The sequence below is a fragment of the Aythya ferina genome (assembly GCF_964211825.1).
Source record: "Aythya ferina genome assembly, chromosome: 11".
NCBI classification, from domain to species: domain Eukaryota; kingdom Metazoa; phylum Chordata; class Aves; order Anseriformes; family Anatidae; genus Aythya; species Aythya ferina.
Genome location: NC_140307.1, coordinates 19,863,659 through 19,877,413, shown reverse-complemented (window position 1 = coordinate 19,877,413; position 13,755 = coordinate 19,863,659). Strand labels below are relative to the sequence as shown.

General features: G+C 43.4%; 1 protein-coding gene across 3 annotated transcripts in view; it reads left to right on the top strand.

Moving 5' to 3' along the window:
• The first annotated feature begins 787 nt into the window (after positions 1-787).
• LOC311442584 (uncharacterized protein) overlaps positions 788-13,755 on the top strand; it is a 59,264-nt gene continuing 46,296 nt past the window's right edge. The window contains exons 1-3 of one of the 3 annotated variants that reach the window (XR_014696759.1): positions 788-1,169; positions 8,647-8,767; positions 12,191-12,895. Coding sequence is in view for 2 of the 3 variants with exons in the window: in XM_084531964.1 (XP_084388090.1) it covers positions 1,029-1,120; positions 8,647-8,767; positions 12,191-12,430 (453 nt within the window). In the remaining variant the exon portion in view is untranslated. Of the gene's footprint in view, positions 1,170-8,646; positions 8,768-12,190; positions 12,896-13,755 lie in introns of those variants that run through there. The other 2 variants (XM_084531964.1, XM_084531965.1) reach the window with 2 other exon arrangements.

Genomic DNA, 13,755 nt, shown 5'->3' with positions numbered 1-13,755 from the left:
ATGACAGTGGCTGTGTGGCATGCTCACAAGGTCTTGGATGGGCTGTAGTCAGCCGGTGGGCCTTAGAGAGCTCTCGCTTGCATTTTTGCAAGCATTTAGTAATCCTCTGTGCCCACAGGATCAATTTACATGAGGTGTTCAACAGTCAGTATGCTCTGCTCCTTTCGGAATCTGTCTCTCTGATTCCTTTCCAATGCCCATCTGCATAACTGGAGAATCTCTCCAAGAATCTCCTTGTTGTGTTACCATTATTTTTAGTGCTAAATTACACTTTCTTCTCTGCCAGTTTAGAAATCCTTCCCAGAGTGCAGGCATCCTCGTTCTTGTGGTTTTTTTTTTTTTTTTTTTTTTTTTTCCTTCATGCAAACATGACCAGCAAACTTTTTAACTGACAAGCTGACAAGCTTAACTTGTGTGGCTTCAGATGACCTTGACATCCGAAGGAATTTCTTGTACTGCTGATGGTCTTGCATGGAAATGCTTTACGCAGTTAGTTCAGACGTTTGAGATTAAAATAAATCCTGATAGTGGAGCCTTCATAAACACGATTTGGATGAATTCACTTTTCTGTGGGATGTTGCCGTGGTGGGAGCACCATGCCTGGGCTGCTGTTTGTGATCCAGACAAATGCAGCTAAGCAGCCACTAAGACGCACCCACCCCTGCTCACACATCCCTTTTAAGCTAACAGGAAGACACAGCTTGCTTAAAGCCAGGTCAGCAATTAGTGTTGATTAGGGAAGATTTCCCACAAGTACAAGAACTGTGGATCTGGCCAGGAGCAGCTCAGCAAAGTGTGCCTGCAGGGACCTCCTCGTCCTGCCCAGTGGTGCACCTGAGGCAGCCCATCAATGAGCATGGGGCAGGAGCAGTGCTCGTGTGTCAGCCTCTGCCTGCAGCGTGTCATGCAGACGTGGAAGCTGATCGTGTTCAGCCACCTGAGCAGAATTCTGAGGTCCAAACCTCAACTGGTGTGAATGGGCTTCGGTTCCTCACACGTGGCTTTCCGTTCCTAGCGTGATCTGTGTGATGGGGAAGGGAGCGCCAGCCTTGGAAGGCTGGCTGTCAGCTGGCAATCAGCCCTGCATGCTGCTGGTGCAGATCAACCTATCTGAAGCAATGTGAGTCCCGTGGAGAATTAAATGAGGAAAAGCTGTCCGTCAGGAGCTGGTAAGCCTGCTCCTCACAGATGACACGAGGAGATGTGCTCCTGTCAAGGCAGTTCTTGTGCCCGCTGGGGACAGGAGTTGTGGCGGTGGGCAGGAGCTCAAAAAGCCCTGGCTGCAGCGGGGAGGGCTGGTGTGGCAGTGCAGCTGCAGGCTGTACCCCGAGGGCTCCCTTGCAGCCCTCACAACAGGAGCAAGGCAGCAGAGCTTCAGGGACTGAGCTCCCGCTTCCAGCTGAGGGGAACGTGGTGTTGTAAATCCCAGTTTTGTGTCTCTTCAGGTGAAACTGCACTGTAGAAAAACATTTTTTTCTGAGGCTTGACCTGCAAACAGCTTTGCAGCAGTGTAGCTGAAACTTTTACACAAATAGAGCACAAAATCCTCTCTGGACACTCATCTACTGGGAAGTGGTGTCCTGCTTGGCTGGGGCTGGCAGGGGCTCAGGCATGGGTCATGGACAAATGCCTCCTACCAGCTCCTGCCGCCCCAACGGAGCCACCTGCTTTTACAGAGACCTCCTCAGGGCCAGCTCTGGGGGTGCTCAGCTTCCTCAGGTAGGAATGGATCGGTTTGGGACCTGCTGCTTGTATGCTTAAACACACAGCCTCTGTACAGCTGGACCTGTAAACTCTCCAGAAACTGGTTTCCTGTAAATATTGCTGGTCTAGCTAACAAAGACCAATGCTTTACAAGCGTTTCACAGCCCCCTAATAACACCACAGCTCGAAAGGCAGCAGCTTAGAGGCCTGCTCTGTGACAACAGGTTCTGAAACGTGTGCTTTAATATCTTGTTTCCGGCCCCCGGAGTGAGGTTTCCCGCTTAGCGCTGTAGGAACAATCGCGGCTTGTATTTGATCCGCGCTTCAAAGCGAGCATTGTGCTGCCACAATAAAGGTCCTGTTTGTGCAGAAGGGCCCGTCCAGGCCTGGCACTGGCGGGGACAATGCTGGCGTTGACCTCGGGCCGGAGCGTGGTCACTGCTTGGCGCAAGCCACATCTGCAGCATGGGGTGAAGCTCTCCGTGAGGCTCTCTGACACAGCTGTGGAGGGTGGGTGACCCAGAAGGGGTAGGCCTTTGGTGAATGAGCTCAAATGTCACCCTTAATCTCAGAAAAGTTAGTAATTAATATATGTGATCACTTCCTGATTTTTTCTGTTTTTTTTTTTTTTTTTTTTTTTTTTGTTGTTGTTTGTTTGTTTTCAAGGGAGTCAAATTCAGTTTGGTGCATGTTTTTTTGGTTGTTTTTGGGACTCGGCATAGGATTGGAGCTGCGCTCTTGCCACAGGAGTGGTCGTTGGTTTCAGCAGAGGGCCTTGTGGAAGAGGCCTCATGGCTCTGTGTCTTGGTTTTCCTTTCTGTAGAAAATTAGCAATGCCTCCCTCACTGTCGCGCTGAATCGGTTTTGTAGATCATGATGCGCTCCGAGGTGGCAGTTTGTAAGGGCAGGCTGTCATTGTGGGATGCAGTCACGTGAAGCTCTTAAGAAAGGGAAGAAAAAGGAAATCAGTTAATCTCTGATTTCTCCATTGTGAAGAATCTTTTCAGATAGTATGTCAAATCAAGAAGTTTGCACTGAGATTAGAGCAGTCTTTGGTTCCAGACATTACTAAAGCTCCTTCTTTTACAGTTACAGCCCCACCTGAAGCTGTGCGAAATGCAGCAAGCCACTTCCAACGTGTCTGAGCAGACACAAGATGAAAAAAAGATGAGTATTCTTGTAAGTCAGCAAATGTCAAGTCTGGCAGTTAGTATGCAGGCAGACCTCTGTGCTGGTTAGTGCAGGTAGGCTGGTACTCTAGTTCGTGCGGACAGCGCAGTGTTCATCGCAGGTGGCGAGAATCAGCCTCAGTAGCTACGTAAATACATACACACTTTGTCCCTGGTAAAATCCCCTGTTGCTGCAGTAAATTTGTACAGTAACCCCAGCAGCTGTGCTTTATTGAGAGGTTTCTGCAGTGTAAGTGAGCTCTAGTGCATCATGTCTTGTAAAAAATTGCTATTTTGAGATTGCTGCTCTTGTAGTTGCCGTTGCATCCAGTTATGTTGGTGCTTGTGAATATTCTCTAGCCACCTGAGTTGATCACTTTGTTCTCTTCTGGTAGCTGTTTTTACTTTTTCTAATTTTAAGCCTTTTTAAGCAGATACCTAAAATGAGTAGACGTATTATTTGGAGGTAATTTTGAGAGGTATGAGCACCAAGTAAGGCAGTTTATGACTTGTCCTAGCCAGCCAAATGTTATTCTACTCAGTCTTCGCAGCCATCGCTGGATCCAACCCTGCACTCCCACCTGACTGCAGTTACTGTACAAACTCATTGTTCCCAGCTAATTGCTTGTGCCTGTAACCAAGTTGACTTTCTTTAAACTGCAACACAACGTGACACCTAGCATCACGTTGCCTTCTGCCTCGTTCTTCTGTGGCATGTAGCAACCTGATACAGCTGTGACCAAGATAAATGCACAAGGCTGCTAAGTCAGCGCAACTCCCCTGTGTTTTAAGAGAGCATTGAACAGAAAAATGCTAACGTGATGTGATCTCGCTCCAGCTTTCACTGTTTGATTAACAAGGCTGAGCTCAGAGCACCTGGTCTTCTTCCCTGCCTTCAGACAAGCTAAGCTGTATTGATCACTTTATAAAGAACTAGCACAGTGCCGTGTGGTAAGCTTTCTGTAGGATTGGAAGCACAGGAGAAAAAGCAGTCTAAATGGTTGTCTCAGGAAGTCTTCGCCTTATTTTAAACTGGGACGACTGAGTCCTTTTGCAGGCAGCTTGTTTTGGCTTTCTACCTTACTCCTTTAATTTGTAATTCCCAAGCTTTCTTGGTTTCTCCTCTGGTTCCCCATGGCAGCAGCTGCTCAGTGGTGAGGCTCCCTTTGGACTTTCAAGTCTTAATATCTCCAAGTCATCCTTGAGCAACTTTTCCCTCTGGTGGCTTTCACTGCCCTCCTAGTCTCTTGCTTGACCGCAGCATGTCAGGATGTAAATTAATGTCCCGTTGTCCGGCACTTTCCTTAGGCTCTGGCGATGGATTTGCAATATGAAAGCAGCTGGAGGATTTAGAGAACCTCCCAGTGCAAGTCTTACCCCACCACAGCACTATGTCTCAACTCAGCAGTGCCCTGTCTGTGTTCAAGCCTGCTCTGGCATGTGCAGGTGAAATTAAAGCATTTTCATTGGAAGTCCTAGGTTGCTGGTGTTTTTTTTGTTGGTTTTTTTTTTTTTTTTTTTTTTTTTTTTTTTTTTTTTGTGTGTGTGTGTGTTTTGTTTTGAAGGGCTATAACACAGGATCATTACATGGTTGCAATATGATGTGTTCTTCTCCACAGCAGAATAACTGCTGCTGTAAGTCCCTGCAAGTTGTTTCCCTTGCAGGGAAAATAACTTGCAGATGGGCCCACAGTCTTTTGAGATCCATTTGCAACTCAGAGCTCATCTGACATCCATCAGAAGTTGGTATTTGTTCAAGTGAAAGAGGGAGTGCTTCTTCCTCACTCAGGTCCCTTTTGTGTGTCTGTATGCAAATTTCTCATAAAAGAAATTCTGGGGAGTCCCGGGCATGTGACTCATGGTGACTCACAACAAATTTTTCATTTTGGTATTGTTTTCCTTTTAGGCTGGGGTTGTGTTTTTTTTTCCTCTTTGTTTTTAAAAGCAGAAATAAATTTGTCCTATTTTCTGTGAAATGACAGCACATGTAGTAGTGCAAGTTTCTTCCTTTCGTAAGAAATTTGTTCCAGCTTCTTTGTAATACGGATGAACTTGGATGTACAGAAGAATATTTCATCGGTTGGAATGAAATTGATTGGACAAGGTTCACAATATTCTCATAGTAAATATGAGTAACAACCTTAACCTTGTGAACGAATCTGAAAGAACAAGAAGAAACCTGTGTGTCTGCAGTGCTCCTGGCCACCCTGCAAACAGTCCTGGCTTGTCAGGTCTGGGCAGCACTTTTCTTTCCAGCCTCTCCAACGTCACCTGAGTCCATGGCTTCAGCTCTCAAATGTACTGAGTCCATTTTTACTGAGGTTTTCAGTCAACCACATGCTACCTGCCCAGCTGGAAGTGTCTGATCTTAGGATGTGCTGAGCTGAGGTTTGGTGTTGCTGGTGCTTTCAAATACTGGGAGACTAATATTGGGTTCCTCACTCCGTATTCTGGTATGTGCATATGCTACTACTAAGGACTTAATCTGTGTTGGATTCATTTTCAAGTGGTTCAGAATCTCCCATGAAAGTTGAAGGAAAAAAAAAAATTTTTTTTTTTTTTAAAAGACTTCTTTAGAGGGACAAGTCACTTGTTAATTTAAAGTATTTAGCAAGGAACCAAGATAGGAGGGTGCTAATCCTGTTTGACGTCAGTTTGTTGTGTCATTTTATGCAAATTGAATCTCTGAAAGCTCTATTTCCTTCTGTTAAGACAGGAACATTACTACTTCTGTGGCTCAAGAGAAACGTTGGCATTGTCCATTGGTGTGGTTTAACCCGGCTGGCAGCTCAGCACCAGCACCACACAGCCGCTCGCTCACCCTCCCCCCTCCCTCTCGGGATGGGGGAGAGAAACGGGAAAGTGAAGCCTGTGGGTTGAGATAAAGACAGTTTATTAAGACAGAAAAATAATAATAACAATAATAATGGTGATAATAGTACCACTAATAATGATGTGTATGAAACAAGTGATGTGCAATACAATTGCTCACCACCCGCTGACCGATGCCTATCCCCAAGCAGCCGGTGCCCCCACCCTGGCTAGCCACCCCTATATATTGTTTAGCATGACATCAGATGGGATGGAATACCCCTGTGGTCAGTTTGGGTCAGCTGTCCTGGCTCTGTCCTCTCCCAGCCCTTGCTGCACCCCCAGCCTGCCTGCTGGCAGGACAGAGTGAGAAGCTGAAGTGTCCTTGGCTTGGTGTAAGCACAGCTCTGCAATAATTAAAACATCGGTGTGTTATCAGCACTCTTCTCATCCTAATCAAAAACATAGCACCCTACCAGCTACTAGGAGGGAAATTAACTGTCCTAACTGAAACCAGGACATCCACTGAGAAGGTCGTAGGAAAGTTTGTCCTGTATGACACAGCAGTTGGTCCCCTTACCTAACACACAGCACCAGATGAAAATCAGGGCAAGTCGGTGGACAGGATTTGTTGGGTGTTGTTTATGTGTGTATAGTGTATGCTTGAGGAAGAGAAAACCAGAAAAGTGGCAGGGAATGACTGAATTATTTAGGTTGGAAAAGACCTCTAAGATCATCTAGTCTAAGAGTTAACCTAGCACTGCCAAGTCTACCAAAAGGAGCAGAAAAGTAATCACAGCTGTCGTAGGAGTTCAAAGGGTTATTCTGGAATGACCAGCCCACTAACACTATTTCTGACTAACTAGTCATGTTGATGTATTCCAGGTTGAGTGTTTTTTTTTTTTTGTTTAGCTTCATGTGTTAGCAAATATATTTTTCCTCTAGAACAGCAGTCTCTTTAGCATTAATCTAAAATAATGATTTGACTTTTATAGCATATAATATTCCATAATTTGGATCAAATTTCCCAAAGAAAAAGGATCTCTTGGGTTAATTGGTAACTCCCAGAAAAAAAATATTGGAGCAAAGAAGCTGGCTGTTCCTATCAAGTTCCTTTTACACCTAAGGAAACAGGATTTTGTATGTTCCTTACAAATAAATTTTAAAAGGGAATAGAGATGTAATTCTTTCTCACACAAATGAAACTGTGTGGGTTCCAGCATGTGTTCAGCTCCAGGCAGGAAAGTACTGTCCATCTAAGTGACGTTGGTTCAGAGCTAAACAGGCATGGAGGTTGAAGCACGCATACTTCTAAGTATGACAGAAAGCCCTGGGAGGTGTTTGCTTCTTAACCTGTCCCTGATCTTCACTGGGCAGTGACTAGCAGGAGATCCTGAGCTGTGGGATGGTGGCAGGAGGAGCCTGAGCTGGGTGCAGGGCTGCTGGACGACCTGGAGCTCTTGTGGGAGGCAGCAAGGGGGGCTTAGGGGCTGGTGGCTTTGCCTTTGGGCCATGTTGGGCCTCAGCCCATGCTGCCCTGCAGGAGTGTGGAATTCTTGTCAGTTTTGCTCATGCCCCATTTTAGTAGGCACTGTGCTTAAACCTATTGTGCTTGGGAGTAAGTGTGGATGGAAGGGTTGTTAAACGGAGGGAGACAGACACTTAGAGACAGTCCAAGGAAGAGAAAGGTGGATTTCCATGTTTGTTCCCACATAGCATGGTCAGGACCTGGAGTGATGCTTCATCATCTGCTGCTTATTAACGTAATTTCTAAACTTACTATGCTCTCAGTTAATGGATCCCATTGGATTCATGAGCCCAGATTCCATAGAATAAAATTGTACATGTATTAATTGTATGAAAGACACCAAACATGGAATAGGACAGTTCCATAAATAAGTTAATTGGAATAAGTCATTTGTAGCAATGTTCATCTCTGCTCAAATGCAAAGGACTTCTAAGAATTAGTAAGATCATTTTCAATAACAGTTGACAAATGGCGGAGTCTTCAGTCCCTAGCTTGAGGTATCACAGATTTTATAGATAATTATTCATGGATATGGTCTGCCGGAACAAAAAACATTCCTATTGCACTCTGTTTGTTCTGGAAGTTATAATAACTCCAGATTGGTTATGTTATGTCTGTTGACAGCTGCAGAGGATCCTTTTCCTCTCTGTCCCTACAGGGATGATCTTTAGACAGCACTGAAAATCATCTACTGACAATGCTAATCTGTGTAACCTGAAACAAAGGAGAACACAAATACAAGGCAGGCAGGATCTCCTGCTTCCTGCAGAAATGCATGGTGAGGTTTGAAAATATCCTGAATCTTTTCTCTCCACTAAAATAAATAGATAAATAAATAATGGATGGCCAAATAGCTGATTAAGAAGTTGTATTCTCTAACAGTGGAAGTCTATGCCTTGGTGCGAAAACTCAAATCCTATCTAATTAGTTTGCTAGCTAGACATGATGGTGGCTTTTTTTGCCTTTTTTTTTTTTTTTTTTTTTTTAATTCTGTTTATATGACATTTTTTAAGTAGCCCTTTGTGGAGCTGATCTACTTTGACTAGAGCTGTGTATTATCAACCAAACTGCCAACTCAGCTTTGGTACTTGATTGTGGATGGTCAGGACTGAAGTTGGAATAAACTGGAGAGATTTTGTCTTCTCTCATTGCTGGTTCCCATGTGCTGAAGTGAGTAACGCTGGTAAAGAGAACTATCTTGGGGCAAATACTACACTCAGTAGCTGCAGCTGGCATCATGTTCCCCTCAGCACAGCTTTGGCCACAGGATAAACGGAGTTGCAGTGCATGATATCCTCGAGCTGTGCAACGCAAAGACTACAAATAATCTGAACTATGAATTCTTACCGCTTCCTCATTTGGAAGCGTGAGACATGAAATCAGTTTGTAACTGCCTCTGCTGTGGAGCTTATGTATGAAATGTGTCTCTTGCAGTGTGCTTCATGAGCCTTGGCTGGTGAAGAGTATGGGAGCTGAAAGACGAGAGACGCGGCAACTGATGGCAAGCGCTGCAGTTGGACAAGGCTCTTGGTTCTTGCTGCTGCTTCTTCTGGAGGTATGTAGACTAAAAAAGGGCTGTGACTTTTCTGTGGTTTGCAGTGTAACTTTTCTATCTGATGCAAGAGGAGGCTATTTCAAGATGGGTATAAAAATGGTGGTGGGTGGGGTCTGGGACAATGGCTAGCAGTGAAGGGGCTTCTTGTGCTTGGTGAGTATGTGGGAGGACAGTGAAGTGGCATCAAAATTAAAGCTGCTTTTGATCCCTTATAATGATTTTTCATAATGTTAGATATTTAGTGGTTTTCTTTTTTTAAACTCTTTTTTTGGGCTTTGAAATATCATAGTGTTTTAGAGTCCAGCTGTGTAACTGGGTATATACAACAGTGATTTCTTCAGATCTTTAGGGATGCCTCCTTGACAACATAATAACATATGAGAGTCCATCTTGGATGCAGACTGTGGTAATTAGCTTGTTTTGGTATAAAGTTGTTTTAAAAGTTCTTTGAAGCTATGCCAGCTGACAGGGCCCTTCAACTCCGCTAGGGCAATGCAAGATGTGGAGAACTGCAGGTTACTTTTATTGATCTTAGTCTTTAAAACTATGTATGGCAAATGTTGCAGGCAGCAGAGATCCAGCTGGATTCTGTGGGTTTAAAGACTTTATCAAGAAGTTCTGTGTAAACACTGCATTTTTGTCAAAATGTTCCAGATCAGTCTTCCTTCCAGACAGAAATATGGAGTGAATAAACTAAGCAATAATGGTCTAAATAAAAGAAGTGATAAAATTTACCTGTGTAGTCAATGTGATGTTGATTAAGTTTTACGTAAATCATAAATTGATAGGCTCTGTTTGTATTTTCTTTTGACTGTGCTACTGCTCCTGTGATGATCAAAAAAGCTGGATTATTTCAGAAAGCATACAGCTCTGAGAGGCTTGGAATGTTTACTTGAAGTTTATTTTTAAAGAATTCTAAAAGGGTGCTACCCAGAAGATACTTCACATAGGAAAAAAAAATATACTTGGAAAAGGCAGTGAAGAAGCGATTGGGAGTCAAATATAGTAAAACTGTCCAAGAATGATTCTTAAATTATTGGATGCATTTGTCTGTGTGCGTGCTTCAGAGAATCTTTTAGATAGGACTTCAAGATTTAAGTTCCTTTCTTGTAGCAATGCAAGTCTTCTCTAACACTTCAGATATATTTTCTTTATTCATTATTTCAAACATACGGCTTTCTTTACTATGCGTGCTTTCTTCTTGTAAGTAAGTAACACTTCATAAGCACTCAAGATTATATCTTTAAATGAAAATATAACATCCCATGTTAGTCCTACAGGACAAGTGGCTATAGCACAACGTATTATTTACCTCTCTGGGTTTGAGGCAACAAAACTGTAAGAGAGCTTTGACATTCAGAACTGACTACAGTTGAATGAAAGTAGTTTTTAAAACTGCTTCTTTCTTGTCTTTTATTATGTTTATTTACATTATGTTTCCTTAGAAGAGTCTGACTTTTATAGTTGGTTTTAATCTCCTCAGGATGTTGTAGAAGCACCTACCATCTCTTTCTCACATTAATGACTTTAAAAGCTGTGTTACTTTTTAGCATTTCTATCAGCCACTAACTGAGCTGGTATGTAGATCTTCACCCAAATGCCACTAAGATTACAATGAGAGGTTGCTGTAGCTGTTCTTCATTACATCTGACCCCTTCACAAACCCAGGGAGCCTACAACTTGCATGTGATCAGCTCATGGAGGAAAAAAACCTGCCAAGGCAGACAGTGTTCTCACAGACAGCAGACAGTGTTCTGAAGGGTCTTAAGGCAATGCGTGTTTTTTGGTTGAAAGTAAAAAGCTGTAATTGTCCAATTCCATCTGTATTTAGCAGTACTGTTGGATTTCTGAGTGCTGCTAAACTTTCTCACAACTTTCACACTTGTCATTCTTCCCAGTATCTCATGATGGCTTGCAGTCTTGGCCCATTTCACTAATTTTGTCAAAATATTCCCACAAACGCAAAGAAAGCTATGAAATCATGTTATTCAATGTCTGCTGGGCATTTCTCAGTCAGACCCAATAACAAGAAACCACCCCAGCTCTAAGGGATGAGCTGTAGAAGGGTGGTGTTGTGTAAAAAGAGCCTGAACCTAGCCAGAGCCCTGTGTCTGCTCTGGGGGGGCAAAGTGCCCAGTGGATGTCAAGGTGGATCAAGCACATCCAAGCTGTTGAGATACTGGTTCCTCCCTACATCCCTTCTCTTCCCCTTTGGGAATGACTCGAGTGCTCCACAAACAGCTTTGCTGTAATTTATCTAACGCACACAGCCAGGAAGGGTGCCTGTTGCTGACGTATTTCAGGAACTTGCAGGAACAGCAGTGTATGCCATTTGCTGGTCTCAGTGCTGCTGCTGCAGCTCCCTTAGTTGGATCCACGTTCAGCATTACCAGAGGCATCCTTTTATATGGAATATCATTGGCTAGGATGCAGCAATGAGGAGAAAGTGAGCTGTTTCTCTTGTGCTTGTTTATGGGAACACACGGTCAGTCCTTCCTGCCTGCAGTGGTAGGGTGTGGAGTAGGGCCTGCCCCTGCCCCGCTGGTGAAGCAGCGCTGGCAGTGCACAGTCTTTTCTTGGCTTGAGGCAATTTCAGAGCTAGTTATGGAGGAGAGTTTTAAGAGCATGTCAGCAGTGTCTGTTATTGATATAAATCTATTTTTCTTATGGTTCTAGCAAGTTGGGAAGTTGGACATTTGTTTGGATTCCTGGATGTCTGGAAATGCAAGTGCTTACCTGGAGTTCAGTGTTTCCTGGCAACATTTGACTTCTTGTACCTTTCTTGTAGAGATAGGCTATGCATTGATGCTAACTAAATCTGGTGCATTTGGTATGTCAGGCACTTTGCACTGCTACAATCTGTACAAGTATATTCTCAAAAGGCAAGGTACAAACTAAACACACTGGGACTTTGAGGCAAACTACGCCTCAAGGAGACACTAAGAGTGAGCTGCAGGTGCCTTACTGTCTGTGCCAAAGAGTACTGAATACAGGCAGGGTGAAAATGGAGGCATTGATTAGTCCCATGGATAGTGCTCTTCTGCTGGGTACCTTGGTGTATAGCCCAATCCTGGCTTTGTGCACCATCTCCAAGGGAATGATGAAACCTGCTGCTGAATTTCTTGTAATTTCAGAAGGAGTATTACAGAGTCCTCATCCCATCCTCCTGCTCTTTCCTTGGTGTCCTGTACCAGCATCAATCAGAAAAAAGGTTAGGCTAGCTTGACAGCCTGATTCAGTTTTTGGTATTTTTGTATTTGTATTTTGGTATTTTTGGTATTCAGGTCTCAACGTCTGCTGCTGTAGGAGGTACTCTGAAATCACAGTCTGGTGCCTTTGGGCTTTAGGGGAAAAAATGTGATGTTTTTCAATGCATTTCTCGTGATACCTTTTTGTCACGTTGCTGCTGCTGTCTCCCATCAGGTGAAAGGCATCTGTTTGGTGCTGGGCATGTGCTGCAGTTCCTGCTCTCCCTGCCGTGCTGTTCAGGCTGTTCCTACCCTGCTGTGCTGCCTGTGCTCTGAACAGAGCTCCAGAGCTGTTTGCTGGCTCTTCACCCATTTCACAGTGGAAAATTCTTCCATGAGCGTTAGTTACAGGAAGCGAATTAACATCTCCTTTAAATGGTCTGGCCTTGTGGGGAGGAAACAGGTCATTTTGTGAAGTACACTGTTTACTGGAAAGTGAATGGACTGTCTCCAAAATATATACTTAACCCAAAGAATGAAAAATACCTGAGGTGTTTCAGTTTCTATGTCAATATCCAAATGTTATGTAGTTCATAGCTAGTAAAAATGTGCATTTTTATGTGGTACAAGAAATTGGTACAGGGTAGCCCACAAGTTTTAAATTTCTTTAAGTAAAAAAATAAAATCTGGGTGTGTATGGCTTGCCAAGTTTCATTTTACTGTAATGTTTTATAGCCTTGTTATAATCCCCTGTAAACACTTTGGTTTATGCTTGGAGTATGAAACAAATGTAATATCTCCCAGTGATACTGATAAATTTTATACTTGTTTTACTCAGAAATTATAATGCAGCAGCTACTTAAAGGCTGGAGCATGATCTTGTTCTTATGCAGGGCTGGTTTCATGATGTCTTCATTTATAATTACAGTTTCTGCCAGTGTCTCTTTGGTGTATCAGTCTTTTTGGTCAGACCTCAGACTGAGGGGAAAGTGCCTCATTCCTTAATAAAGGAACAGTGAGTAAGAGTGTTTACATGGATTCAGTGCAAGATTAGCACTGTTTTGGCTTTATCTAGATCAAACGGTGTTCTGTAACATGACACTTTCATTCAAATTCAAAACATTTTAATTTGGCAAAAACAAAATGCAGCCACAGACAGTATTTAATGAGGAGCTAAGGCCAATTTTTGCAATGGCATGGATACTACACAGTTGGTAGGGAAGGCAACGATGACCGAACTTGCAGATGTGTGTGTTGTGTGGCTCTTGGCAGTTCTTTCAGGGAAGCTGTGCCTGGTCATGGGTGCAGCAAGTAGTATAGAAATGCTTAACATTCATTACATGGGTGCTTGTTGCTTCATACTGATTAAGTATCTTCTTTTGATGTGTGAAATAAAACAGGAAAAAGCAGCAAAAGCCTCTAAACACCATGAAAGCAAGCAGGAATATTTGGGCTTCTCTAAAGGTTAGTAGCTGGTGCAACATTCAAGGGACATCCATCCAACATTTCATGGTCACCATTTCACGCTGTGTCAGAACACAGGATTCTGCATGTGTCTGCGTGTCTGAATCAGCTCTGTACCCTCTGTCAGATTTGGCATAGTCAGTTACATGACTCTGATGTTTCCAACAAGTAGGTGTTTGCATATGGACACAAGCCTTCGTTTTAAATCTAAAAACATTCATCAGTCTGCTCCAGAGTTCAAATCCTCAAACAGTTTGGTAATTCTAGCATCACCTTCTTCATGTGATTCCAGTGCAGCCTGGTTAGCAGTTTCAGGTTATGACTTTTACTTGAGAG